This window comes from Ursus maritimus, unplaced genomic scaffold, assembly GCF_017311325.1.
Source record: "Ursus maritimus isolate PB19 unplaced genomic scaffold, ASM1731132v1 scaffold_12, whole genome shotgun sequence".
Classification (NCBI taxonomy): domain Eukaryota; kingdom Metazoa; phylum Chordata; class Mammalia; order Carnivora; family Ursidae; genus Ursus; species Ursus maritimus.
Window position 1 is genome coordinate 45,709,782 of NW_024423564.1, and position 27,422 is coordinate 45,737,203.

Genomic DNA, 27,422 nt, shown 5'->3' on the forward strand with positions numbered 1-27,422 from the left:
CATTCAGACCTCTTCAGCTGCTCTTACCAAGCTATCAAAGAAGAGTGGGACCCCTGTGGGTTAACTGGAAGATGTAATGCAGAGGGGAGGATATTATCTATAATATATATTTTTTGCCTCAAAACTAGTTGGAAGAATGTGTTCAACAAAATGCTAGGTTGGGCCATATGAAACTGCCATTTTTAGTCCAAAAAAAGCTAAATATTGGCAATTCCATATTGTTCAACATATATATGTATGAGGTTTACTTATTTATACCATGGCTCATGACTAATGACAGCTAAATGTCTGAACTGAAAACTAGTGAAGTGACATAAGAGCTTGGATGTTGCCATAGTGGATGACAGTGGATGGGACATAAGGAGGTACTTTTTTTCTTAAACCGTAACCAAAGAAGATTTGTAGAAGGCCTCCTCCCTCTTCATCATCAGCCTTAACAATAAAGACCATCCCCATAACTATCTCATTTGATCTGAATAACCGACTCTGCTTTTATCAACAATTATTTGCAGCTATTTTTATGCAACCGCTTCTGTAATTTGGAGTACTCAATTTTTAATTCATTTTACTACTTCTAAATCTACCTCTTTAGGGGTTTCGTAGAAGCCCCATTTTTTATACACTTAGAATTAGATGAACTAGTCTGCGGTCACCCTTGTCCTATGGTACAATATTGTATATCAGCCAATAACCTTTTTCAGATTCTGATAATCCAGATTCAGAAGTTCAGCTTGTGATTGATTATCTATATGGACAAACACCTAGTGGTTTCCAATCCTCTGTAAGTTACAAAACCCTTTTTTCAAATACAATCTTATGCGGAAGCCCAGTAAGTAGTACCTATGAAAGCAGGACTTCTCTGGTAGATGTGGGGTGAATGGAGCTTCAGTTCCATGGTCTCAGAACCCTCCCTTGCAAGAGCCCCCCAAATCCCCGGTTCTTCCACAAAGCACAGTTGAAATAATGACAAACTATTTTACATTTTTCTCAAAGTCCCTTTTGATCTGCATCATACCTTCTTACAAGCTATCAGAATTATCCCTGGTAGTACAAGTGAGAGCTCCTTTGTTAAAGTGCTTTTGGTTTCCAGTATTTTGTGAAATAATGTCCTGATTTTTTTTTCTATTTCTCTCTCTTTTCTTTTCCTAAATTCAGCAACCATTGTCAGAAAAGGCTACAATAATCCTTACTCAATTTTCTTGGCCTATAGCAAAAATAGCAAAGGACCCATTGGTGTCCATAGTCATAGCTTCAGTGACTTTTTTCCTACTGGAGAGATGGACTATAGCTTTTATTACATTTTCAAAGGAGTTTAGAGCCACTGCTAAAAAAGGTGGATTGATTCTCCCCAATCAGTGCCCTTTCCCAACACACTGACACACCTAGAGAAAATCTGGGAGCTGTGAAAATCAAATGCACTCGTCAAAGGCAAACATACTTTCATTTCAGAGTGAAGTACACATCTGTCATTCATTAAGGTTATATTTGAGGAAATACTTAAACTATCAAATACCACAAGAGTATATAAAGTCCTCTCAAAATTACAGTGAAGCAAATTTAAGTATGTGCGAGGAGTAGGAAAGAGAAGGGTTCTGGTTGCTGAATGGTGGTTGTTACACTCACTGAGTGGATTTACCATGCTACCTTCTGGGCTCTTCAGATATTTACCTCATTAAAATGAAAACCTATCTATGTAAAAAGCACCTGTTGTTTGACAGACATTAACCCATTTTATTTTATTTTCACACAAACTTATGAGATAGATACTATTATTATTGTCACCTTTTGCTTGGGGGAAACCAAAGCACAGAGTGTTTTTAAGTAATTTTCACAGGTTCATACAGTTAGTGGCAGAGCTAGGATTTGAACTCAAGAAGTCTTGCAAATCTTCATGCAGAGTCCATGCACCTAGTGTAGGTCATGGCACTTCAGAGACTATCAAAAATAATTTGAAATGTCAGTGTTAAATGGCAAGGGTAAGGGCATTGCAGGTCATTTATGAATTAGCAAAATAAAAGACTGCACATACAAACACACTTTCTGAATTTACTTAGTCAAAGACAGAAATAATGGAATCAAGGTAGACACACAGAGAAGAAACAGATACAGCACGTTTCCAAGCTGTTTTCTTGACCTCAAGGTCACTAACAGAAACATGAAGCTGTCAGAGACCCTGTCAAAGTGTAGCAGAGTTTTTACAAGATCTGGAGAAGTTTTATTTCCTAGAGATATTTTATACTTTAAGCTTACAAAAATATTCAGAAATAACTTACTGTCTTCACTTCTATTTAAGAGAATGTTTATAAAAACTCATCTCTTTTAAATTAAGATCTTCAAAGCTGGATCTTCATTCAAATAAATAAGAACAAATAAACATAAACAAATAAAAAAAGAGGCAGTAGCTGAACATCCTTCGTCTCATCTCTGCCCATAGTTCTTTCACATCCTATAAAATCCATATCTGTGTACTGAGAATAATCTAAAAAACCTTTTTAAAAAAATCCTGCAAAATAAAGCAAAATTTAAAAGAAAAGAAAGAAGCAAATGCTTACTGAGGACAAATCACTTTCCAGGTTCTTTAAATTCTTTTATCTCCCCTATTGTTCAGACTTCTGTGAGACACAATTTATTGTCCTCAATTTACTGATGACAGAACTGAGACACAAGAGACTTAACCTGTCCAACAGCTCTCAACTTCAAAGATGCCATCAAGACACATTTTATTGTTAACTTCTCAGTCCACTTTCTTTCTCTTGTATACACCACCATTCTTAGTTACCTACTGCTAAATAACAAATGAACCCAAAACCTAGCCGCTGAAACCAGTAAGCATTTACTATCACAGTTTCTGTGGGTCAGGTTGAGCAGGTTAGCTGAATAGGTATGGCACAGGGTCTCTCATCAGGTCGCAGTCAAGTCTCATCTGGTCATCTAAGGGCTTGACTAGGGCTGGAGTATCTGCTTCCAGGGTCGCTCATTCCGATTCCTGGCAAGTTAGTTCTTGCTATAGGCAGAAGGTCTCAGTTAATTGCCTCTTCATAGGGCTGCTTGACTGTCTTCTTGACATGGTGGTTGACTTTCCCAGAACTAGTAATCCCAGAGAGAGCAAGGTAGAAACTATGTATGACCTAGTATATGCTCTGTTATTTCTGTAATATCTTATTGGTTACACAGGATGATGCTATTCAATGTGGAAGGGGCAAAATTGGAACATGATTATCAAGAGTTAAGAATCATCAGATACTATCTTCAAAGATAAGCTTCTACACTATCTCTCTCATGGATGACAAGGATGACAATAAAAAAAAAAAACCTATTTTTTTTTACATTAGAAATATTAGCCATTTGACCTTTAGTTTATTACACTGTTTAGATAAGCACCATGAGAATGACTGAAGTTATATACTTATTATTAAAATATGATCCTTTGGTATAAAATGGTTATTTTTTTTAACACTACAGACTCTTTTAGCATACCTGGTAGGGACAGTACTCACAGACTTAATTTTACTCCATATGCATTTTAGTGTTGGGAAAATCAGAGTTCAGAGTTCAATTATATAGAAAGCCAAAAATTTAAGCTTTTTTTTTTCTTGTTAATGGAAAAAAATAGACTCCTTATATCCAGTGAAGGGCACAAAGTACTATTAAGCAAGTAATATCTTTGATGACATGAAATTAAGTTAATCTATGGCTTGAGAAGAGTATATTTATTTAGGATTAAGACCAAAAACATAAATTAAATTTTAATGAACTAATGTTTAAATAGGTATTGCAAAAACATGGGTTTTGTATCATTTTGTGAAGATGGCACTACCATCTTGTAATGGTACATACTTGGTAGGTAGATCAGTGATGTAAAGCAATGGTCCACAACATTTTTGAAATATGTATCCCTATGAATAAAATTTAAAACTTAGGAAAAACTATCAGTATATGAATACTTATTTGTAAACTGTGTATATCCACTTTTGAACTAATATTTTCCAAACATTAAATGACCTGTAGGAGATAAAATTTGAAAGATGAGATACAATTAAAACATAAATGGGCATTCTATTATTTTCTTTTCACACTCCAACAGATCACTTTGTACCCCATTCGGAGTACTTGCCCTCCATTTTGGAGACTCTTGTAAAGTACATTAGATTAAAATAAGGACTTTTAAGGAATTTTCAAGGGCAATTCTAATGACATGCTAATTTTACCCACCTGCTGACTTTGTAATTTTATAACACATATAACTCACTGTATACTATCTTACCCATTCCTCACACAATTCTAACTAGATTTTTTTACATTTAATTTTATTGTAGGGCAAGAGAGAGAAAGAGAGAACACATGCATGAGTAGGGGGTGGAGTGGCAGAGGGAGAGAAAGAGAGAGAGAATCTTAAGCAGTCCCCTGCTCAGGGCAGAACCCAACGTGGGGCTCGATCTCATCACCCTGAGATCATGACCTGAGATGGAATCAAGAGTCGGATGCCTAACTGACAGAGCCACCCAGGCACCCCATACAATTCTAACTAGATTATACCTGAGGGGGAAAAAAACCACTATATTTCATAAAGGTAAAATGACTTATTGAAGGGAAGTACAGAATGGGAAGTAAAATCTAATTTCAAGGTAACCTTGGTAGGTGATGGATATATTTATGGACTTGGTAGTGATGGTTTCACAGGTGTATAGTTACCCCAAACTCATTGAGTTGTATATATTATACCTCAACAAAGTGATTTTTAAAAACAAAACTAAAACCAACCCCCAATTTCCTGAGCCTTGTGTCAAGATATCCCTCTTCTAGATTTTATACAACTTTGATTATTCAGAAGAGACTAGAAATAAGTTAATTCATTCTCTCTCTCCCTCTCTTTCTCTACCCCCTTTTTCTCTCTCTTTTATCTTCTCATTCTTATAAGATTAATCAGTTACATATTTTGATTTAGAAGGACACTGGAAATAACCCATTACCATCCCATGTTAAAAATAATCTTCCTTGCTGACCTGAGATTTTATGTGTTCATTCGAAAAGTATGCATTGGGCATTTAACTGTGACATAATTGGAAAAGATTGAAAACAAATTAAGTTCCTGCATTGAAGAAACTTCTGTTTCTAATGTTATTTCACTATCTATCTATAATTTTATTTTGATGATATTTCACTTCTTCTTTTTTATAACCTAAGTCTTGTCCATACAGTTTTGTTACCCCTGTGATGACTTAATCATCCCAGGCCAGGGAAGAGGTAAAGGATAAATATATGAAATAAGCAAGAACATTTCAACTACTGGGAAATGGAAGACCCAAGTCCATGTAAGACATATATACAAAATATTATATTTAAAACTTTGGGCCAGTCAAACAAAATTAAAAGTGGGCTAGTCTAGTTTGCATTGCTTGACTTAGAGCTTATAGTTTGTCATAAAAATCAAAATGAAATAAGGACCAAGTAAGAAGATCCTAAGGGAGCCCTAAGTCAAGTCCTTGAAAGTGGATAGGAGGGGTCCATTCAACGCAAATCAGAGCATTAACAAAAGCTTCAGGGAAAAGGTAGCTTTTCTGCTTGATACCAATGAATAGTATTTCCAAACATTGCAAGGAGTCAAGAATAATCATAAGCAAGGAAAGAACATGGTCAATGTAATGTAAGCATTGTGTGGAGAGGGTTTTTTTTATGCCTTGAGGTACAGGATGTGAAATCAGGCATAACAGGAGGTAGGGTTAGAAATGCATGTTAGGGCAAGACTTGGAGCATTTTAAATACCATGATAATACATTTAGACTTGATTCCATAGGCTTTGAAAGCCACCAAAGAACTTTTCAAGAGTAGTGAAAGTATGTATTCCCTGTCTTCACAAAATGTTTCTGAGCAGTTGGGATGGGAAAGATACAAAATCTGGTTTAAACTAGGGTATTAGTTATGCAATTAAAAAGCAAGAGAGGAGGGGCACCTGGATGGTTTAGTCAGTTAAGCATCCGACTCTTGATTTCAGCTCAGGTCCTGATCTCAGGGTCGTGAGATCCAGCTGTGTGTCAGGCTCTGAGCGCTCAGTGCTCAGTCTACTTCAGAGTCTCTCTCCCTCTCCCCCTGCCCCTTCCACTCATACAATCTCTCTCTCTCTCTCAAATAAATATTTTTTAAAAAAGCAAGAGAGGAAAAAGTTAGTATTTGTATATTTCAGTGATTGATTACATACAAAGAAAGGACCATTTGAGGATAATTATAAGTTTTCCAACTCAGTAATAAGGTGAATGGTGAAGTCATTAACTGAAACTGGGAACATAGGAAAAGAGATTTGGGAGAGATTGCACTGAGCTTGGTTTAGAACATACTGAAATCGAGGTATTGATACTGCATACACGGTCCACCAATAGACAGCTAGATCTCGGTTGTGTTCTTAAAATTCATAGCAGTATTTCCAAAATAAATATCTGATCTTATCACTTTCTACTTAAATCCCTTCAAGGATTCTTGAATGTCCCCAGATGAAAGTCCTAACATCACAATATGGCATGGGTGGCCTTCATGTTCCTGCCCCTGTTTACCTCTCTGGCTATCTTGCCATTCTACCATCTCACAATAAGGTTGTAACTGTCCTAAAATATTTTAGTTCACAAACTGTGACATGGTCTCTATCTTTAAGGCCTTTTCATATGTTGGCCATTTTGCTTATAAACCCCTTCCACCCACACACCCATCCTGGCTACCTTTGGCTGGCTGCTTTCCACTGGTCCTTTCGCCTCAATTCAGATATCACCTTCTCTCAGAAAACTACCTGGACCCCATTCTGCTTGGAAAGGAGTCTCTCCAGATGTGCTCCCATGTGCTTACCTCTATCAAAGCACTTTTTAAATGATACTCAACTTGTTTACTGCTCTCTCTCCTCCTAATCTATACTCTATCTACCTGAGAGTGAGGGCTTTGCCCTGTTTGCCGTTGTGTTCCCAGCATCTAACGTGGTGTTTGAAATACACTCTGTGGCAAGAACGAGTTGTGGCTTTTCAATCATGATGAAGGAGAGCCATTCTCATTTTAATACATTTTCAAATTGAGAAGAGAATATTAATACAAAATTCATCTGTCGCCTTAGATTGCAGGACACAGGAAACCCAATACGTGATTGCAGAAAAGAAGCCGGTTTCTGCTGCTCAGTTCTGACTTCCCAGGATTTCTTTTTTGTGAATGTGATCTCTGCACAATGGTTGTGTTGGTATATTGTGGGATGAAATTTGACATTAATCATGGGCACATTGATATTAGAAAAGCAGTTCAAGCAGAGGGGAAAAATCTAGTCATAGGCCAGGTTGTCGGGGATACAAGGCTCACTGCAGTCAGAGGAGGATTGACACCTGCACTATAGCCTTTGTTTACTTGATGTAAAGTCAAAGGCAATATCCTCCCTGTGTGAATCAAATTGTCACAAGTAAGGCAGCCCAAAGATCTCTAATCTAAAATTATTAATTTCATTAAAGTTGATAAAGTAAACAAGACATACATTTTAAATAGCCTAATAAAGTCTAAAATCATTAAAATGTCCTAATATATTATAATACATTAATTTATTCAAATGTGCAACTAAAGATAGATACCCCTTGGGGCTGAGACATTGATGCATGATATTCTTCAGTCCGTTCCTAGGAATGGATGATATCATATTGTATTCAAGCCTTAAGTACCAAGCGACACAGTAAACCAATAGGTTGCTATAGCAGCACGTTCACATCAATTTTCATTTCTCTCTGGTATTTAGCAGTTCTTATTCCTCCTCCTTTTTACTTTTATTTTTTTTATCTACCCTGCACATCTGTGAAAAACCTAGATGAAACTGATAATACACATGTAATTGAGACTGAGTTTGGCACATCTTGAAATCATGATGCTATGATCTTTTCAGTCACTCTCGTAGGTCTTTCCTTTAAAAATAATTTCCTGTATTTTCAATATTTAATATTTTGCTGCCATCTGAGAGGAAATGTATCCGTTGTGTCTGAGAAACAGACCCTATTATTGTATGATAATAGCACCTATCCTCTTTCTGGGGCCTACTGCATTTGATGTAGATGTGTGTGCGTATGTGTGTATAGATATTACATTGTATACATTTAAAAACCAGTCTTATGTCAACACTTTGAGATTGGCTTCATTTTTTCCATTTCCCAGATGAAAAAACTAAGCAATACAAAAATGTAAAAGCATCATTCATTCAGTCAAGCTTACAGTAACTACTTAGCATACACCTATTAAGTACCCAACATTATGCTCCATGCGTAGAATACAATGAATAGGAAAAACGAGGAAGCTTGCCCTAATGGAGTTGCACGCTGATGGGGAATATGGACAGTAGTCAAAAGTCATGCAAATATATGAAAACTTGCACCTGAAATGGTGTGATAGAGAGGAGTTTTTGATGTGCTGATGATTTGACCAACTCAGAAAGGACACAGTAAATTCATAGCATCGCTAGGACTTGAACTTTAGAGACAATTTTGAACTTCCTTAAAATTATTGCATTCTTGCCACTTGTCTAGATTGTTTTTTTTTTCCTGCCATCCTTGACTATATTCCACATATACACTATAGAGAGAGATTTACGACAACCTGAATATTTAATGAACCTAGGGGAAGAAAAACAAACACTAATCAATGCTGAAGGCGTGTGTTGTCCGGCAGGCAGTTTGAGGAGGAAAGAGGGCAAGAGACCATTTCGTGCCTCTCATCTTGGGACAGTGAGTAGCCTGAAAGGGGGACTCCGTTGGGAGCAAAAGACAGCTGCCATAAGAGACTAATGGGCATGGCTAAGCCCCCATATAGGTAGTTAAGAGGCCTCTGGTCCAGGGAATCTGCAAATAGCTAGCTGAACTGAACCCTACATTTTTAAAATTTTTCTGTCCCACTATATTCACCCCATGGATTGGATCTGTCTTTTCTGGTGCAGATACCATATTATTACTTGGTTGTTTAGCTCCACTGTTTCTATTCCCTGGCTTGACTTAATTTTCTTATACCACTCATGATTTCTGCCTTGTCTTTCCAAACTCAAATACTGGTTTCCATTTAATGATTTGAATACCAGTTGCTACTCTGGGACAATACCAAGAGTCAGAAGATCTGGATTTGAATGTTGGTTCTACCACTTACCCGATGATAGAGGACAAGTTAACTTAGTCTTTCTAAACTTTTTTCTTTTCGTCTGTAAAATGGGACTAGTAAAGCTTACCTCCTAGGGTTGCTATGAAGATTAGTTGACATACATTTGAAAATGCTTAAATGTTTTCTGAATGTCAGTTTCCCACACACCTCACACCAAACATTTTTTGTACGATGTTGAAATTCTTTAATGTTAGGTTACTTCAGTCATAAAGATGAGAACAACTAACATTTTCCACATACATAAAGCATTCCGGCTTACATTAAAAAGATGAGAAATACAGCCATGATTCAGAGCCAAATTATATGTAAGCTAGAATTCTGCCATTGAGATATGTTGTGCAATGACCTGTATGCCATCTCAGTGTCATCTTCACATATTTAAGTGTAGCCAAGGTCCTTAGATAGTGTCCTCTTTGTCTTTTTCCCCCCTTTTGGTTCTTAAGTCAGTGCCTTCACCATAGGAAGTATTTAATCATCATTTGATGACCAAATAAAACTTATTTCCATTAAGATCATAGTACCTGTGACATTTTTACTATCAACAATGACTCTTTCTGAAGCTCTTTTTTTTTGAGTTTTATCCTTACCTCATACCACCCCTTGGAACTCAAAAGCCTGTGATCCATTGTTGGAAGTAACATTCCTTTTCTTTGTACTTATAATTCTTATGATTCAAGAACTCCCTTTTGTCCCCTACTGTCTTCTGTCTCTGCTATACTACCACCCTAAGATCAATTGATAAGACCATAATAATCTTATCCAGTTATATAACATGATATAATATTATCACATTTCCTTGTAAGTCTAGTCTGATAAAAGGTTATCATTTGAGAACACCTCTCCCACTCCTATATCAGATGACTTTAATATTTTAAATATTGTTGCCTGATACACTTATGTATGTATCCTATATTAGCAATGAAGTATTTCAGTGACTATTTGCACGTGAAAGCTTGTTTCTCCAGAGTATTTATTGTTGCTCCTGATCTGGAAAGGCAGATAGTAAACAGATAGTAACAAACAGATAGTAAACAAAATGTGCCATGAGGCACGATTCATATATAAAATGAATGAGGTCTGGTATAGCTGTGCCATTTATTTTTGCAATCTTAACAATCAGTGCCAGTGGCTTTGTGGTCAGTTTCACTGTTGGGTGTTGCAGTGGACTCTTCTGTCCATCCTAGTTACTGCCTGAGAGAGGCTGTGATTGTAAATTTCGTGAACATTTCATGAGTCCGCTATAAAAATATCCTTAGTTATTAGCATGCTTTCTATGTGGTACTTCTTTCTGCCTGACACTTGAAAATGTAAGGGTCTATTCTAATTCAGAACTAGTCAGTTGGTCAGGCTGTGCTATTTATGAGTTGCCTACATCATCTGCTGGTGGGGCAGATAGCCTGCCATTCACAGATTTATGAGGCATTAAGGAAAGGCAGAAGGAAGAAGAGTGAGGGCAATGGTCCTCAGTATGTGTCTTTGTCCATCTAGGCCTGCTATAACAAATTACCACGGATTAGTTGGCTTATAAACAACAGAAAGTTCTCTCACAATTCTGGAGGCTAACAGTCCAAGATCAGGGAGCAAGCATAGTCTGGGGAGGGTCCTCTTCTGGGTCACGCACACCGTATTGCATCTTCACGTGACAGAAGAGGCTATGGGAGCTCTCTGGAGCACTAATTCCATTCATCACGGTTTCACCTTCATGATTTTTAAACACCTTCCAAAGGCCCCACCCACTAATACCATCACCTTTGGGGCTTAGGTTTTCAACAGATGAATTTGGGGAGGACACAAACATTCTGATCCAAGTGGGATAGAACAAACTACCTTAGAGGTAGTTTGGGGTAGAGGGTAGAGGACCTCAAGGTCCATAGTAATAGAAGGTTCTCATAGCCGTGGGGTCCACTGGAAGGTAAAAATGCAAAAAATAAAAATGTTCAGGAATTCCTAAGCAAGCACCAAATGCTGCTGATCTACTTCCAAGGGAAGGAATACTGTATTTAACTATTAGTTCAACAAAATTGTTTTGTCTTGTTTTGTGGGGAGGGACTCTAAGAAAATATCTCTTATTCTGTAATCTAAGTCAATACAAGAATGATTCTTTTAGGACTTGAAAGACTTAAGTATTTAGGGGAAAGGAGAGAACTCCAAATAAGGCAATATTCTGGATTTAGTTCTCTGGTTTTATTGCAAGGTGTATTGTGAACTATTGCTTGAGTTGTCACTTCAAGATTTCACATCACTGATTTAAGGAAGTCTGGTTTCAAACAAGTCTGGGATGGATGTGAAAAATTCAGTGGGGCCAGGGTCATTCTATTAATAAGCTGATATGTGCATGTTTGAAAGCTATCAAGAATTTTCTTTAACACAGAATAACAATTTAATTTGTCAAATATATGTTTTTATTGATAAAAAATGATTCTGTTTACAGAAAATATAACTATATCCAACCATTTTCTAATAAAACTGTTTCATAAAGAAAAAAAATCATCAATTAAAGAGCTCTTCTTTTTATTTGTTTTTAGCCAAAGATTGAAATTACATTAGGGAGGGACATGATAAGTGTGGGACTTATAAGTTTGGTTCAAATTTCTATATCCAGTAACTAAGGGTAGAAGTATTCATCTTAACAGGGTCCTCATTGTGACCAACATAAACTCAGTTATAAACACCTATTTGATTGATTCTTCTCTTCAGCTTTGACCTTCTGAAGGGCCTCCAAAGGTCTTCAAAAACATGTGTTGGTTGCCCAGCCAAGTCACTAAGCACTTAAGCATAGGACTCATCTTTGTAGCAGTGACAATTTTCAGAATTATTTTGAATAACTGAGAAAGCCCCTCACCCCATGGACCCTCAGGATTCCTGCAGGAAAATCACAGAAGTACACCTCCAGAGATACATACCATCTCAGAAGTCATTCTCCCTCAAGGTCAGCTTTGGAAAGTCTGTCTCAGCCATCTACTGGGTAAAGATAGGTTCTTACAGGGTATTTGAGGAGTCAGCATTTCTAAAACTCCCCACTCTAGAATAAAGTAAGTTTGGGACTTCTCCAGTAATCTCAGAAAGCTAGCTTCCTCTAGAGGGAAGTACATCCCCCCAGGGAAGATAACTTTTCTTTTTTATTGGCCATCACCACTTGCCAGGCTGAGGGAGCAGCAGGAGTTGCTGTCGCTGCTGTGCCATTGACGTGCCCCTCTGTGTGTAAGGATGCACACAGCAGCGCTGGCCAGAGGCCAAGAATAGGTCTACACACACGAGTGTGGATATGCTGCATGATTTAGCAACATCTGGGGCTTTGCCTTCAGACACATTGAAGGGCAGAGAATTAGAAGGCAACTCAGAAGGACAGCCTGAAAGAACATAAGTAAACAATGCTGGCATGTTGCTGACTCTACTCTCTTGAGATTTTTCTCCCCAGAGTCTAGCCAAATGAAGACCCTGACTAATTTCTTCTTAGTTCTTTAGCAACAAAATGAATCTCAGTTTTGGTAGGTGGGGCACAATGGGGATTTCATAGTCCAGGGAGTTGCTGAGTCCTCCGGAGAATGTGTCCATAGTGTAGACATGGGCAGATAGATTTGAGCCATAATGCCAAAGCTCTCTGGACAACGAAGCTGTGAATTTTTATACATAGTGTATACTAGTTGGTTCAAAATAAAGTTACTAATGTGATGTAGGAAAATATGCAATAATCACGATGGTATTTCGGCATAAATGTTGATAGATTTGCAATACGAGACAGGAGAGTAAAAACTGCCATATCCTTGATATTTTATGCCCTATTTTCTTGTGTCAGAGTTGCAGATCATTAGGTTTATTGCTCAAGTTAAAGTTTTTCAATGTTTATTTAACTCAAAGTTTTATTAATCTGATTAAAGTTTGAGTTTTGGATAAGTCAAATTCAGCTATTACATGAAATATAAGCAATTCCCAGAGTAATCAAGCATGGCTGCTTATTTTAATCTGCATGTAACTGCAGGATATTTTATCTTAATTCAGATGCAAGTCACATAACGTAATGCAAAGGAGTTCAACCTAAACTCTCAGGGGAATGCCATGTATTAGCATCTTCATGATTAAAGAAATATTTAGTACTAAAACTTGAACATATTAAGGAGGAAAAAATACCATGCCATTTGGGCTATGAGCTTACGTAGCCCATATTGTGATCAGCACATCTTTTCATCGTAAACTTTGGGGTTAGTTAGGGAGACGTTATCATCTGGTTGGCATCCTCATTATTTCAGAATTCTTATTTAGAAAGAGAATTTCTTGAGGGGGTTTACCAATCCCTGTGTTTTGGGGATGTCACCCCAACTCTGTTGATCTATGAACTATTTGCTTTTTTTTTTTTTTTTTAAAGATTTTATTTATTTGGGAGAGAGAGCAAGAGAGAGAGCACAGTAAAGGAGAGGCAGAGGGAGAGGGAGAAGCAGACTCCCCACTGAACAGAAAGCCCGACATGACGCGGGGCTCAATCCCAGGACTCCGAGATCACAACTTGAGCCAAAGGCAGACACATAACTGACTGAGCCACCCAGGCGCCCTGAACTATTTTTTTGTACTATTAAGTGTATACAGGACTCAAATATAAAATTAAGTATGTCCATATGGCCCTGCCTTTTGAGGAATTTAAAGCAATTCAATTTATTTGGGTTGAAAAGACCTGTGTGCCCAGAAACTGCTACAGAGAACAATGCAAGAATGTGACTTTTAGAAATCCCACAGCAATTTTGAGAGAAACATGCAGAGAGAGAGAGAGGGAAGAGTCATTTAAGGTGCATTAGAGTAGGAAAGATAAGACACAGATCAGACCTGAGTGAGGAGGGAAGGATCCAGCTGGCAGATATACAAGGGGCTGGTGACCATTGGACGCAGATCAGGAAAAGAATGAAGCAGGAGTGGGCATGGCAAGCCCTGAGAACAGAAGTCGCTCTGCCTACTGGAGAGTGAGACCTCTGCTGGTAAGCCTGGAGAGAGATTTTTGGGTAGTCAGTGTGGAATCGGGGAAAATTTGAAACATATCGAGGCCCAGAAATGTTAGAGGACTTTCCCAGCCACATTCCTAGTATGTGGCCAAGATGAGACTCAATTTGAAATACTCTTCTCAATGCTAGACTGCTGCTTTTTTTCTAGGTTTAACAGCAAGTCGCCTGTCTGGGTCATGCACAGCTGCAGCAAAGTGGTATGACCCTAGACTCAGAACCATCTTAATGTCCTGATGGTTTTAGAAACCATCAGTTTGTGTTTTTAATAAAATCATATTTAATTTGTTTTACTCTTTCTCGACTAACAGATGAGATGCCATTGCTGTGGTGTGTTTAGTTTTCTAAAATACGAATCAATGTATGAATAGGACATGAGGAAATATAAATTCAGTGTGCTGTAGAGCGCAAATCATCCCATAGTAACAATCTACGGCTGTCAAACGGCTCCTCCTCCCCGATATCTACTAATGTAAGGAAAATATAATTGCACCATTATTACATTCTATGCTAACACGAATGTGGACAAAACTGACTATGGGTTGCCATGACAACCACAATGAAGCTAAAACTAAAAATGGTATTCACGATGCCTATTTACCTAGAGTTTATTTTGTCTTCTAGGCTCTTCAATGGCCAACAAGGAATCATTATTCAAAACTTTAGCACAAGATCCATTCTCACTGTTACCAATGTGACACAGGAGCACTTCGGCAACTATACTTGTGTGGCTGCCAACAAGCTAGGCACAACCAATGCGAGCCTGCCTCTCAACCGTAAGTAACACAGTGTTGCCAAAATGCTCCGGGGAGGGCCCCTTGGCTCCTGTCCATCAGCAGAGATAAAACCTGAGAATGGTGTATGTTGATTTTAGAACTCAGCCTGATGTGACACATGCCTACACAGAGGAAACGTGGCCCCTAAATGGTATGGGTGTTTGAGAATTTTTGAATCCCTATTGAAGTCTACATGTGTTTAGAAAAATGTCTTAGAGCGCAGAAAAGGGAAGAATTATGTAAATAATAGGACCCACTGAAAAATGTCTTCTGACGGAAGATGGTTTGGTGGGCTTTTGTTTGTTTTCGTTTTGCTTTGTTTTTAAAATATGTTACATTATCCTTAAGCATAGGTTAATTTCGGTTGAATTTACTCTTGGTTGGTTTTCTTTAGACATTCATCTTGGAATAGTGAGAATTTCACATGCCATATATAAAATGAAAGAGTAAGTAAATGATCTTGGACAGAGTATTTTATCCATATAGATCATGTTTTTACTCAAAACTGTATTTGAAATACAACTTAAGGTTTTGCTAAAATAAATACTGTATTTCTAATGTACCTTGGTTCCTAAGGACTGGAAGTGAAAAAGGAAGAACAAACATGAGGATTAGTTGAAGGGAGAGAAACCTAAGCTGATGTTTTCTTCTATAATTACTTGTAGAGCTTTTTAAGAGCTGAATAAACAACACATTTTCATAACCATAAAAAAGTCCTAATTTTTAAGTGGAGTATTTCTCAAAATGTTCAAAAAAGATTAGACAGAATATACTGTCTTTTCAGTTCCACAAAGTTATCTGAATTATCCTTATCTTTTATAGTTAATATTTTTATAGTAAGCTGACATACATATATTTATGTTATCATCCTGTGATAATATGCTGTCTCTGAAAAATGAGGATATTGTGTAATTCACCACAGACACGATCACTTCCATTTTGCAGAAGTGAGGATGGGATATATAATACTTCTACTACTAAAAAATATACTATAAGAAGTTTCATGCTTTATGAACTTGGAATTACCACAATTTAAGTACCTCTGATGTCAAATAAAATATAGTAGTTGTTAGTAGAAAATAATCAATTGAAAAGGATTTGCTCACCTTAAAAACAACACATCACTTATTACCTTCAGCTTAATATTACTTAATATTTCTTAATACCCCCCACTCTGAAAAACACTGCTTGCCATGCAGTAGCCATAGAATAATAAACTTGTTTAAATTTCTTCCATGAGGATGATTTATTTAGTGTAATTATGAATAATATAAACCATTAAAAATATTACAGAGCAGTGTGAATTCCAATTTAATGTAAATATTGATACTTCTTTGATATACAATTAATATTTTAAATGATTTAAATATTCAAGAACCTGAAAGAATAAATGAATTAAAAAGACAAAGTAAAGAAAAATTTAAGGCTGAACAACACATTAACTTTTTGCTATTTAAATTTCTAAATCACATTCTCATTTTTGAAACTGAAACATTAATGAATGTGACAAATTAGAAACAAATGTCACTTACTTAAGTGTTTGTAGTGCTCTGGCAACCTTAACGCAATCATTTGGAAATATGCACCACTGAAAGGGCTTCTAAGCATGGTGTCTTTAGAATGGACTCTAATCATCTCCCTTTGCCACTGGCTTCCTGGATGTAGAGGTGCTGTGAAATACTAGCACAATTTGATTAATTTGTCAACAAAGACATAATATGCAAATCTTATCTGTAATTATGAGCGTAGCCCTAGAAGTCAGAAGGAATGTCTGTATATTCAGAACTCTTGTATGGCCTCATCTGAAGCTCTTACTGCACTGAGTATCTCTACTTTGTACAATAATTATTTTTATATGCTTTTCATCTCTCTCCACCAAATCATGTTTGTTAAGAATATAGGATCAATACCTGATTCATGATGTTATCTCCCATATCACCAAGCACGGTGCTTGCTACTTAATAGGTAATCAATAAATCTTTGGGGAATAAATGAATTTGTTAGACATTGAATAAGTGATTAAATGGCTAATGAATAAATGAATGAATGAACTGGGTTTTAGATATAAAACGTGTATTTGTGATCTCTAGATATGCAGGGCAATAGCAGGAGGATTACAAGTAACACTTATTGTGAGCTTACTGTAGACCAGATACCATTCTAATCTCATTATATGAATTGTTCATTCAATTCTCATGTGATCTAAAGAGGTAAATTCTTTAATTTCCTCCTTACAAATGAGGAAGCTAAGATGAAGAGAGATTAAAAGTTTGGCCAAAGTCAAATGGTTGATAAGTGACAGAGCAAAACCCTGAATCCCTAAGTGTCTTGCTCTAGAGCCCAAGTTTTTAACTCTTAACATTTCCCTGTCTCTTGCTATGAACATAAAAGCATCAATGGAGTGAAAGATAAATTGCATCTTTTGCAACATACTCTTCCAAAGCTAAACCTCTACATGTAACATATGTGTCCTTCTTGTGTTTTTTTATCAACTTTTCTTTAATAATTTAGGGTGCTATTCTTCAACATATAAAACTTTTTAAAACAAGTGTTTAGATGTAAACAACATACACCAGATATGAAATTTAAGTATGTGAAAGATGAATGGACTCAATGTTTGACTGAAAACGTACAAAAGTGAGAGTCAGGGACATTTAAACACACATTTTTATGGCATTTTAAATCTCTCTGGATGGTACAGTTATCCAACACAGGCATTGTGAATCTACAAACTATGTTATGGGGAAAGGCAGCTTTCTTGAAGTCCACCTGATACTAGCTGAAAAGTGCACTGCATCACTTGAGAAGAGCTTCTGTCAGATCTTCACAAGGTCTGTGCATGGGAGAGTCTTCAAGCTCTAAATTGATCCAAGACTAGAATCCAGTCCTAAGCTGATCTAGTATTGGCCTATGACCAGCTGTTAAAAATCTATTGCTGGATATCAGCCCTTCCTATACTTAAGGGAGTGTGTAAAACTAGCTTGCCCATTTTCTTATCCAAAAGAAAAGAAATAGGCTCCAAAAAGTCTGCCACTTGTGAACATGGTGGTATTTGGAACATGCCTGAATAAGAAAATTTCCAGTTTTCATGGTTTGTATCCCTGATAGTTCATACACTCAAAGACAGGGTTATCAGAAATGTGAGTTGCCTAGTATAGTATTTATACATAGCAAACCCTCAAACTGATTGATAATGGCTTTCTAACAGTGCTTTAGCCACCAGGAATCAGCTCCCCATCCATAACTGTTTAGGGTAAATCTTGGACTGATACAGTCTACTCCTGGTTTGTAACAACCTGCATTTCCTAGATCACCAAGAAGACAGAAGGCAAGAAGGCAAGAATAATTTAGAGCTTTGCTATAACTAAGACCATCAAAAAAAAAAAAAAAAGAATGCAACATTCTTTGGTGTGTGTGTGTGTGTGTGTGTGTTTCACATAAAATGAGTCAAGCAGGCATTGGTTTGAATCCCAGTTTTACTACATATTAGTTATGTGTGACTTTGAGTAAGCAAATGCCAAAGCCTCCGTTAATTCATTGATAAAATGAGGGCAATACTAGCTCCCACCTATAGGATAAAAATTAGATGGGATGATGCATGTAGAGCATTTATTACTCAGCCTGGAACAAAGTAAACAATAAATGTTAGCCACTCTGTGTGTGTGTGTGTGTGTGTGTATCCCTTAAGAGCACTCAGTTCCAAAGCAATATATAGATGGCTGACCTTATTTGTTAACCCAGTGCCCAACACTTTACCAAGGGTTTAGATAGTAAACTGTCCCTGGCAAGCCAGGGAGAAGGCATGCAAATCTGCAATAATGTCCCAAATCTAGCTTGTAACTTAACCTTGTGCTTGGTCAGTGCATGAACCAGACTTTGTGGCACTAATTCCAGATTAAATATGATGTTTGCTGCATAGAAGTTCAATCATCTAGTAGATTCAAAGAGTAAGGCAAAACTAAAACAACTGTTCTATTTTCAGGCTCAAATGATTTATTCAATAGCAATATCTATATCTATATCTATCTATCTATCTATCTATCTATCTTTATCGACTGCCTACAGTGTACAAAGCACTGTGCTCAATGTTGAAAAGAAAAGAATTAATAGATCTGGAAACTGATCCTCAGAGATTTCTCAGATGAATGAGAGGAGAGGGATAAGAAACAGACAACTGTAATGCAGTGCAGAAACGGTAGCGTACTAGGGCAGAGAAGAGGCTCTTAATCTGGTTTTGAGGGCCTTGAAAGGACCGTCGCCCAGAGTAGGTAATATCACTATGAGAATTATAACTAAGATACAACTAAAAATAACATTTTAGCCACCATTGTGTCATTTGGAAAGGCAGAAGTTTGCAGAGTTCATTCAAGAACAATCATGAGCACAGTGTACAGTGGCACAAATGAGAGAATGATCAACTCAGTCTCAGTGACTGAGGTGAGCTGTAGAGATAACCCTTGAACAAAGGACGTGATAGGATTGAGCCTGAGAGTGAAATGCTCAGGGGGCTGGGAGTGGGAATACTCTATATGAAGCAGCTACTATAAAGACATGGCAGTATGAAACAATCTGATACATTTGAAGACATGATAGTATCTTTATATGGTTAGAGTAAAAGGTGGGAGAAGAGAGTATTGAGAGATGGCTGGACAAGTTGGTAGAATAAGGACAGGAAGGGCTGCAAATGAGCTTGGACTTCATCCTTCTGGTTTTGGAGAGCCACTGAAGGATTTTTAATAAAGGAAGAATATGAACAGATTTTCTTTCTGAAAGACATTCTTAGGTAACATGAGGGCTAAACCCAGGTATTAGACTTACAAGAGGATAATTGCACAAAAAGAGGGGCAGGGGTGAAAGAGTGGAGAGAAATTAGGAGAGAGGAGTTAATGGCCAAATGTGGAGAGAATACAAAAGGAACTGTAGGAATCTAAGTAACTCCCAACATTTAGTTGGGTAAGATTAACCAGGATAGAACATGAGAAGAGGATTAACATTTTCAGATTTGGGGAGAAGGTAGAGATTGAAAGAAGAAAAGTGCCTCAGCCGGAGGCAATGTCCAGTAGGTAGCTGCATGTAAAGTCCAGAATGAAGATATGATTTGGAAGTTATCAGAATGGAGGTGGTCATGTCAGTCATGTATAGCAAAAAGATGAGCAAGGACCAAAATCCAAGTAAAATCAGCATTGAGGAATGAGCAGAAGAGTTGAAACATCCTGTAGGAGCTTGTGGATTCAGTGTGGACAGAGATGTCAGAGGCGGATCAGTGTCACAGAAGCTGCAGGAGGAGACTCCTTCAAGAAGAGGATAGTTGTCAGTGTCCAATGCTACAGCAGATAGGAAAAGTCTGAAAACCAACCACTGAAAGGAAGAACACAGGCTGATGATCTGCCTTGACGCTATAGCAGCTGGTCTGAATTTTCAGGGCTTGCTTTATGATTAACAGGTCCAACGGCCATGTGTATGTCAACCACTTCCCAACCAGCAAAGATTCAGTAGCTCTTTGGTGAATCATCCTTCCCATGCTTCTTGCTCTTCTGCAAGCCTCCCTCATTCTCAGTTTGTTAGCCTCTTTTCTCACATCATTCTTCAGTCCCAGAGAAATAAGAAAGGACTGATTTAAAATGAAGTCACCTTAAACCCCTTTGCCTTCCATGGCCTGAAGGCTTTCGACTGTAATGGTAAGAGGACTCTAATTCTAAGCAGAGATGTTAGTAACTTCATCAGTAGAATTACTTTAGGTAAAGAATATATAACTTCTCAAGTTAGGGGAAAACAAAATTTATGCAGATCTGTCCAGAAATTTCTGAAATATAACCTGCGTTGAACATGCCTGCATTGAAAACGTCTCTTTGTGTGTGTGTGTGTGTGTGTGTGTGTGTGTGTGTGTGAGTGAGAGAGAGAGAGAGAGAGAGAGAGAGAGAGAATATCTGTAGATCAATATAGATCAGCCTCAGGGAACAAGTGCTTTAACAAAATTAATAAAGATGACAGCATGCCAACTATTCATAGCAAAAATTCCTTATTGAGTAAAAAATTTGGGATTCAGAATTATTTGGGATTTTATATTTTTCAGTTGTGTTTTTTGTTTCCTGAACATGAGCAACTGAAAGAGATGATTCCTTTAAGTCTTCCCCTTAAAGAATGTGAACTGAATGATCCCATCCTGCCATCTATGGGTCCAATTCATCAAATTTACACCATTAGTTGATTGTAATTTAGTAACCAATAGAAATCATTTCTATAGGTAAAATATGTTGTATATGCTTTGTTTCCCCCTTCTTTAAAAAAAAGATATTCATTATAAGACACAGAGAATCACAATCTAAAGGGAAATAAGAAAAGAGAAGGAAAATATCTTAGCCACATAAAGTGCTTAAAATTCACACAGCTTTGGTTTAATACACTTTTGTCCTGAGTCCTAATATATGAAAATATTTGGGACAAGCCAAGCTTTAATATTAATAGAGTCTTTGAGTACAGGCCTACATAGATAGCAGTAATACTGCTGCAGTGTGTGGGTGCCAAGTTCCTCTTTCATGTGTTTCCAAAAGTGGGGTGTCAAATCTATTGCTGGAATATAGGTCCAACTGATGCAATAAGGACTTCCCTCCTTTTCTTGTGTGTGTGTGTCTGTGTGTGTGCACGCACATATACACACGCATACACATTTATTCCAATAACAAAGCATTTGCCTCAGAAATATTACACATAAAATATTCAAAGAACTCACCAAAACTTTGTCTTTTCCCTGCCTTAGCAACCCTGCGGAGACAATAATGAAGTTCCAATTTCAAATGTTTTATACAATCAGTGCTATTTAAGTTTCTGGAAAATCTCCTTTCATGTTAGAGGATATTTCTTACCAGTCTGTTTAATTTGATGGACACCTTCTTTTTGAGATTAAAGAAAAAGTCAGTAGCTGGTATCCAAGAGGAAAATGGAAGAGGCTATTGGAGAAAGTAAGAATGTGGCTGGCATAACAGTTTTTCCTTGTTTAGATCCGACTGAGGCAGGCAAACGTTATTTTTTGACTGATTTGTTGAATATGGAGCCAGCTGTGCCCTTGCAAGTAATATTTCGGCTCTCTGCTTGCTTCAAATGTCCCCACATGCCAGTAAGCAACCGTATGGACTCTCTGTTACTTTTGTGTATTATAATGAACCCTGATTCCATGTGAAAGGTGATACCACAAATTTGAATGATTCATATTTTAGATTGAAATTGATCTCCCCTCCTGGAGCTTAAAAGAGATAGGAATTTCATTTTGGTTGAAAGAGGCAGTAATAAATTTAGACTTGGTGATTATTGAAGACAGTGTGCTACGTGAGCCAACTAGCTTTATCCTCACAGCTTGAAGACGTTAATGGAAAGCCTTTCCTGGATGTTCCAGTAATAAATATTTGACAAAAATTAGGTTTTCAGTTGTAGGTAGACTTTGATATTGCTACATCAACCTACTGAACGGCACTCTGCTAAACGGAAAGACACACATGCATAATCGTCATGCACATAATGGATGTACACAAATTTGCTGAAGTGCAGTATGAGTGAAGCAAGAAGAGTTTTTCCTCCCTGGCCTCATTCCTAGAAGCTTTGAGTGTTCTCAAGAAGCTAGACACAAAATAGTCATTCAGTGCCATACATGAGAGACGACTCCAACAGGTTGAAGTAGTCAGTGCCCCAGTTCACCAAACCACCATTCACAAGAGCCAAATACGAATGCTAACGGTGCTTTAGTTAGCCATGTCAAATGACAGAACGTGAAAGCTAGAGTAGTCTCAGATGTTACCTAGTTGGTTTTTCCCCAAGTTTTTAAAGCAGTGGATTCCTTTCTTTCCCCAGATAAAACCTGATACAAGCCCTTAATATATAACAAAGATAAAACTGGAGTTCATTTGGTTGACTTGGAGGCAAATGTGGAAAGTCCTGTCTTTTTCCTCCATATCACACTGCACAGTGACCCTGAGGCCCGTCAAAAAGCCACAGGGTTTCCCAAGATTAGGTTTGAAAACTTTCCGTCTAGACCAGTTCTTTCATGTTATAGATGAGGGAACTCAAATTTGTATATCGCCACAGCAGATCTAAAACTAGAACTGGCTTAGGTTTTCCTACCCTTGTTCCAGTGCTCTTTCCACTACACACGCCAACTACCAAAAGCTTTGGAAGCAAACAGACCTGAGTCGAAGCTGTCGTCCCCCGTTTGGGATGTTGAACAGTTCTCACAATCCCAATCTTTAAACTTCAGTTGTCTCATCTATAAAATAGGGGAGATAACTTCTTTTTATCCAGTCATGGTGAAGATCAAACGATACGGGATGTGTGAAACAGTTAATACGGTGCCTCAGTAAATGTCAGTTTCCTTTTCTTTCCTCTCCGATATGGATGGTCGAAGCATTGAAGGGTAACCAGTGAAGCTCAGTCTCTGTAACCCCAGTAACCGTGTAACTTTATCTCACTGGATATTCGAGAACCACACTGCTTCTTTAATTCATTTATTCATGTACTTCTGTATATCACTATGATACTGTCTTTTTTATTAGAATTATTAATTAAATCAGCCATGCACATAAGCATTCACTTGTAATGATGAAAAAAAGTGGTCAGGTTGATAGAGAGGGTTGTACAAGATTAATTACTCTACTGATGTGTTTCTCTCAGGTTAAGAGGCAATTTGACAGCTGCATCCTCGAGCTACTAAGGCTACACATACATCCCCATGGTTGACAAAGGGTCAGTAAATGCCAAAGGGAGAATGCAGCTTTGGTATTTGCTGCTGTCATTGATCAGCCTTGAAATGTAGCAGGTTTGTGGGAATTAGCTACCAAAAAGATATTGAAAAATCAAAAGGAGTTTCAAAATTAACCATAAAATTTGATTAGGGGTCCTAGCCTAAGAGACAAGCAATTTAGGTTCTTGCCTTTGCTTGGAGAAGTCCTTAAGTAAAGCACTTAACTCTCTGGCCTCAGTTTCCTCATCTATAAAATGAGGAGGGTAAAATAAATAATCAAATTCTCTTTCAGCTGTAATGCTTTAAGATTCTAAAAAAATCTATATACATTTAAAAGAAGTAGTATTTATGTATTGGCTGTTATCAAAAACAGTTATACTTACTCCTTAACAAAGTAGAAAGGCTGCCAATATTTTCCCCTTCTGTACATTTTTGTCATTGAACCCGAAATTATTTTTTATTGACAGAAAAAAAAAGTATTTTAATGTGTTTTGCTCTGTGGTGAGTTTCCATAAAGTTTAGCTCAATAGCACTGCTGGCCTAATCATTTTGTCATCTCTACAAAGAATTTTACTCTCCAGGGAAATTTCCTTTATGTTCACAGTTTCAATTCTGTGGGCCAATAACCTATGAAAAGGCACTAGAATAGATCTTCTTGCTTGCTATTTCACAAAACTCTAACCCTTATAACAAATTAGGCCAAAATGTGACCCTGTATATATGGGAGTTGTGGCTATTAAGATTTTGTAAAAATGAAACATGCCAACATTTCCAGCTTGAAGAAAAGGTATTACCAGCCTCTACCTTCAGTAGTGCCTTTCCCAGTCTTTTCCCTGACAAAGCATATTGGAGGTGCTGTGAGTGATTCCCCTCCCAATGATTTCTAAGTAAGTCTCTTAGAGAATACTTACCCAGCATGCATTACTTTCCCTGTAGCGGTGACCAGATTTGAAGCATGATCCGATAGTTTGAGCACATGACAAGGTAGCAGTCTGAGCTACTCCCCCACCTCCACTTTGGTGCTGTGATTTCTTTTTCTGAAAAATGTTAAGTGTGGCCTCTCGTATAAGATTCAGAGATATAAGTGAAGAAAATGATTATTATGAGGTGCTGAGTGCCATTATTATTAAACTTCCCATTTCTCCTCAGGCAACGCGAAGCATAATTAATAGAGCACATCACCAAAAGAAAAAGTAAAGTGAAACTGGATTTTTTTTCTGTTTTGATGTTCCAAACAAAGGAAAAAAGAGGGATAATTAATTGTGAAAGCAATGATATTTCAATGGGCCACACTTTCTCTAAAGAACTGTAAATTCTGTTTAGTAGCCATAAAGCTGCTGGGGAAGAGAGTCGAAATGGCACGTCCTCATTGAATGTGTCTATTCAGCATGGACTGGATTTCCTTACTTCTAAATATAATTCAATGGAGATTTCTCTCCAGAGACACAAATTAGATATCTGCCCAGTATATACTTAAGTAAGATTTGAATAAATCAAGCAAGACTTGCTTGCGTGGAAATGTTATTTCACCTATGGCATGGCCGGAAATTTTTAGTTAGTTGAATTTTTCCAATTTTATCTTTTTTTTAAACCAGCTTTCTCTTTCAATGATTTTAAAGTAAAGAAATAACTCGAGTAACCCAGCTCTAAAATGTGGTATTAGATACTTGCATGCTCTTCAGTTTCCTTTCTTTGATTTTTTAAATCAATCCAATTAGTGCATATGTGGAACAGCCTAATTAGTGAGGCAGATCATAATTCTTGTCAAAAAACCATTAGAGTCACCACTCAGTCCACTTTTAGTTTTCTAAAATACTTCATAAGACAAGATTTAGCAAAGTATTTTTCTAAAACTGGCAGGATTATAGTCCATGTTTTAAGAATTAGTGGTCATACCTGTAGGAAAATTCATATTTTCTCAAAAAAATAATAATTTCTTTGGAGCACTGTAGTTTATGTTATAATAATACGCTTACCCAAATGTAGCTAATATCTATAATCAAACTATTTAACTAGGCAAACACATTTTTTAGGAAGACGCACAAGCTATGAATGTACAACTCTGCAGGCTTGACTCTGCTGGAGAAAGATAAATGGGAAGTGTTTATTTCTCTCAAGTTAGCATATTGCTGTTGGAGTCCATATGTGACATCCTTGCTTACACCCATTTTGCTTCATACTCCAGAAACACCTGTATCTCTCCAACATCCCTCCTGCCAGCAGCACCTGAAAGAACGGGTCTCACATGCCAAAAGATTCTTAGACTGCCACACATCACCATCGTCATAATCTTCTGTCTGTTACTTACTTTTTTTCCCTTTGTTAGCATATTCCCCAATCCTTTCTCCTTCTTACTCTTGTTATTACATATCTTGAAAAGATAAAAGGCATTATTATTCACATATTATTAGTTATAGATTCACATGCTTTCTGGATCATGCCCTCTTTTTTTTTCTTTTTCTTTTTCTTTTTCTTTTTTTTTTTCTTTTTCTTTTTCTTTCTCTCATTTTTCCTCAACTCCAGGACTTTATCAGCAGCAGCACAGATAAGTAGATGCTTCTCTAACCAGGAATAGAGATTCGGGATAGAACCAAACAGCCTCAGAATAGGCAGCTCAAAAATTGCTTTTGAAAGCTTCATCACCGAAAATGTAATCAAACTTAGCTTACCCAAAATTGATTTAAGTTGCAGCCTAAGGGCCAACCTCTGACCAGGGCAGCGTTCGCACTTGCATCGATTCTGCCCGCAATTGAATTACTCTGCAATTCTGTGCACTTTCAGCTCTAGCCCCGGAGTGCAAATGGCCAATTTGGGAAGCAACCTGGTTGTGCCTGAAATTTGCAGGAAGATTTTCTCCTACATTCCTGGGAAAAGGCAGGCTTACTTTTTAAAAATAGTCTCAGTCACGGAATTGGCTGCCCAAAGCCTCTTTTGTTTGTTTGTTTTTTATGTTTGTTTTGATGTGAGAAAACTGCTTCATTCAGAGAATCTCTTCTGACTGAAAAGATGAGTTCAAATCTTAAGATATGTGTACTAAAATTGAGAGAAAATGAAAATTGATGAAAAATAAGGCAGTATAATATTCTACTATTAAAGGGAAAGGTCATATACGCATCGTATTTTATAGTTCGAGATGCAGCAGTTAAAGAAAAAAGCAAAACATGTTTACTGTGATATAAGAAAAGAACCTTCTACAGGTATCTATAGAATTGTATTCTATGACAACACATCCCACCCTTCCCTTCCAAAATATTTTATAACATTAGCACAAAAAAATTATAAGTACCCTTCTAGGTCATAGCAGACTATTGTTATGCATTTTTATTTTTCATATTTACCCCCTTGTACTGTAAATTAATTGTATATCATCTATCCTCCTCACAACACTCTTTTTATTTTCACATAAACCTTCCTATCTTTATGTATTTATTTTATATATTTATAATTATAACATAGATTGAATTTTATACCTTGCAAAAACTTCCCCATATTTCTTTTCAGTCTTACTTAATAAAAATTTTATGGCTTTACTATTATATATTCAGTGGTGCATTGGTAGAAAAGAATGTGTGTCACAAAATTTACAAATGATAATAAAATATGCTATACACTTTACGGTAAATTCCATATAGTCAGTTCCCTTTCATAGAATCCTTTCATTGATTTTTGCCAAAGTCATGTATCGGTAGCCAGCTATGGCTGCAGTTCAATCATGATTTGACAAGTGCAGTTGTATCCCAACTATGAGTGCTATTCTGACATGAATGTCTGTTGCTGTTTTTA

General features: G+C 37.1%; 1 protein-coding gene across 1 annotated transcript in view; it reads left to right on the forward strand.

Moving 5' to 3' along the window:
• Window positions 1-27,422, forward strand: part of NEGR1 (neuronal growth regulator 1) — an 803,476-nt gene that overhangs the window by 619,778 nt on the left and 156,276 nt on the right. The window contains exon 6 of the mRNA XM_008690719.1: window positions 14,760-14,911. Coding sequence (XP_008688941.1) covers window positions 14,760-14,911 — 152 coding nt within the window. The remainder of the gene's footprint in view (window positions 1-14,759; window positions 14,912-27,422) is intronic.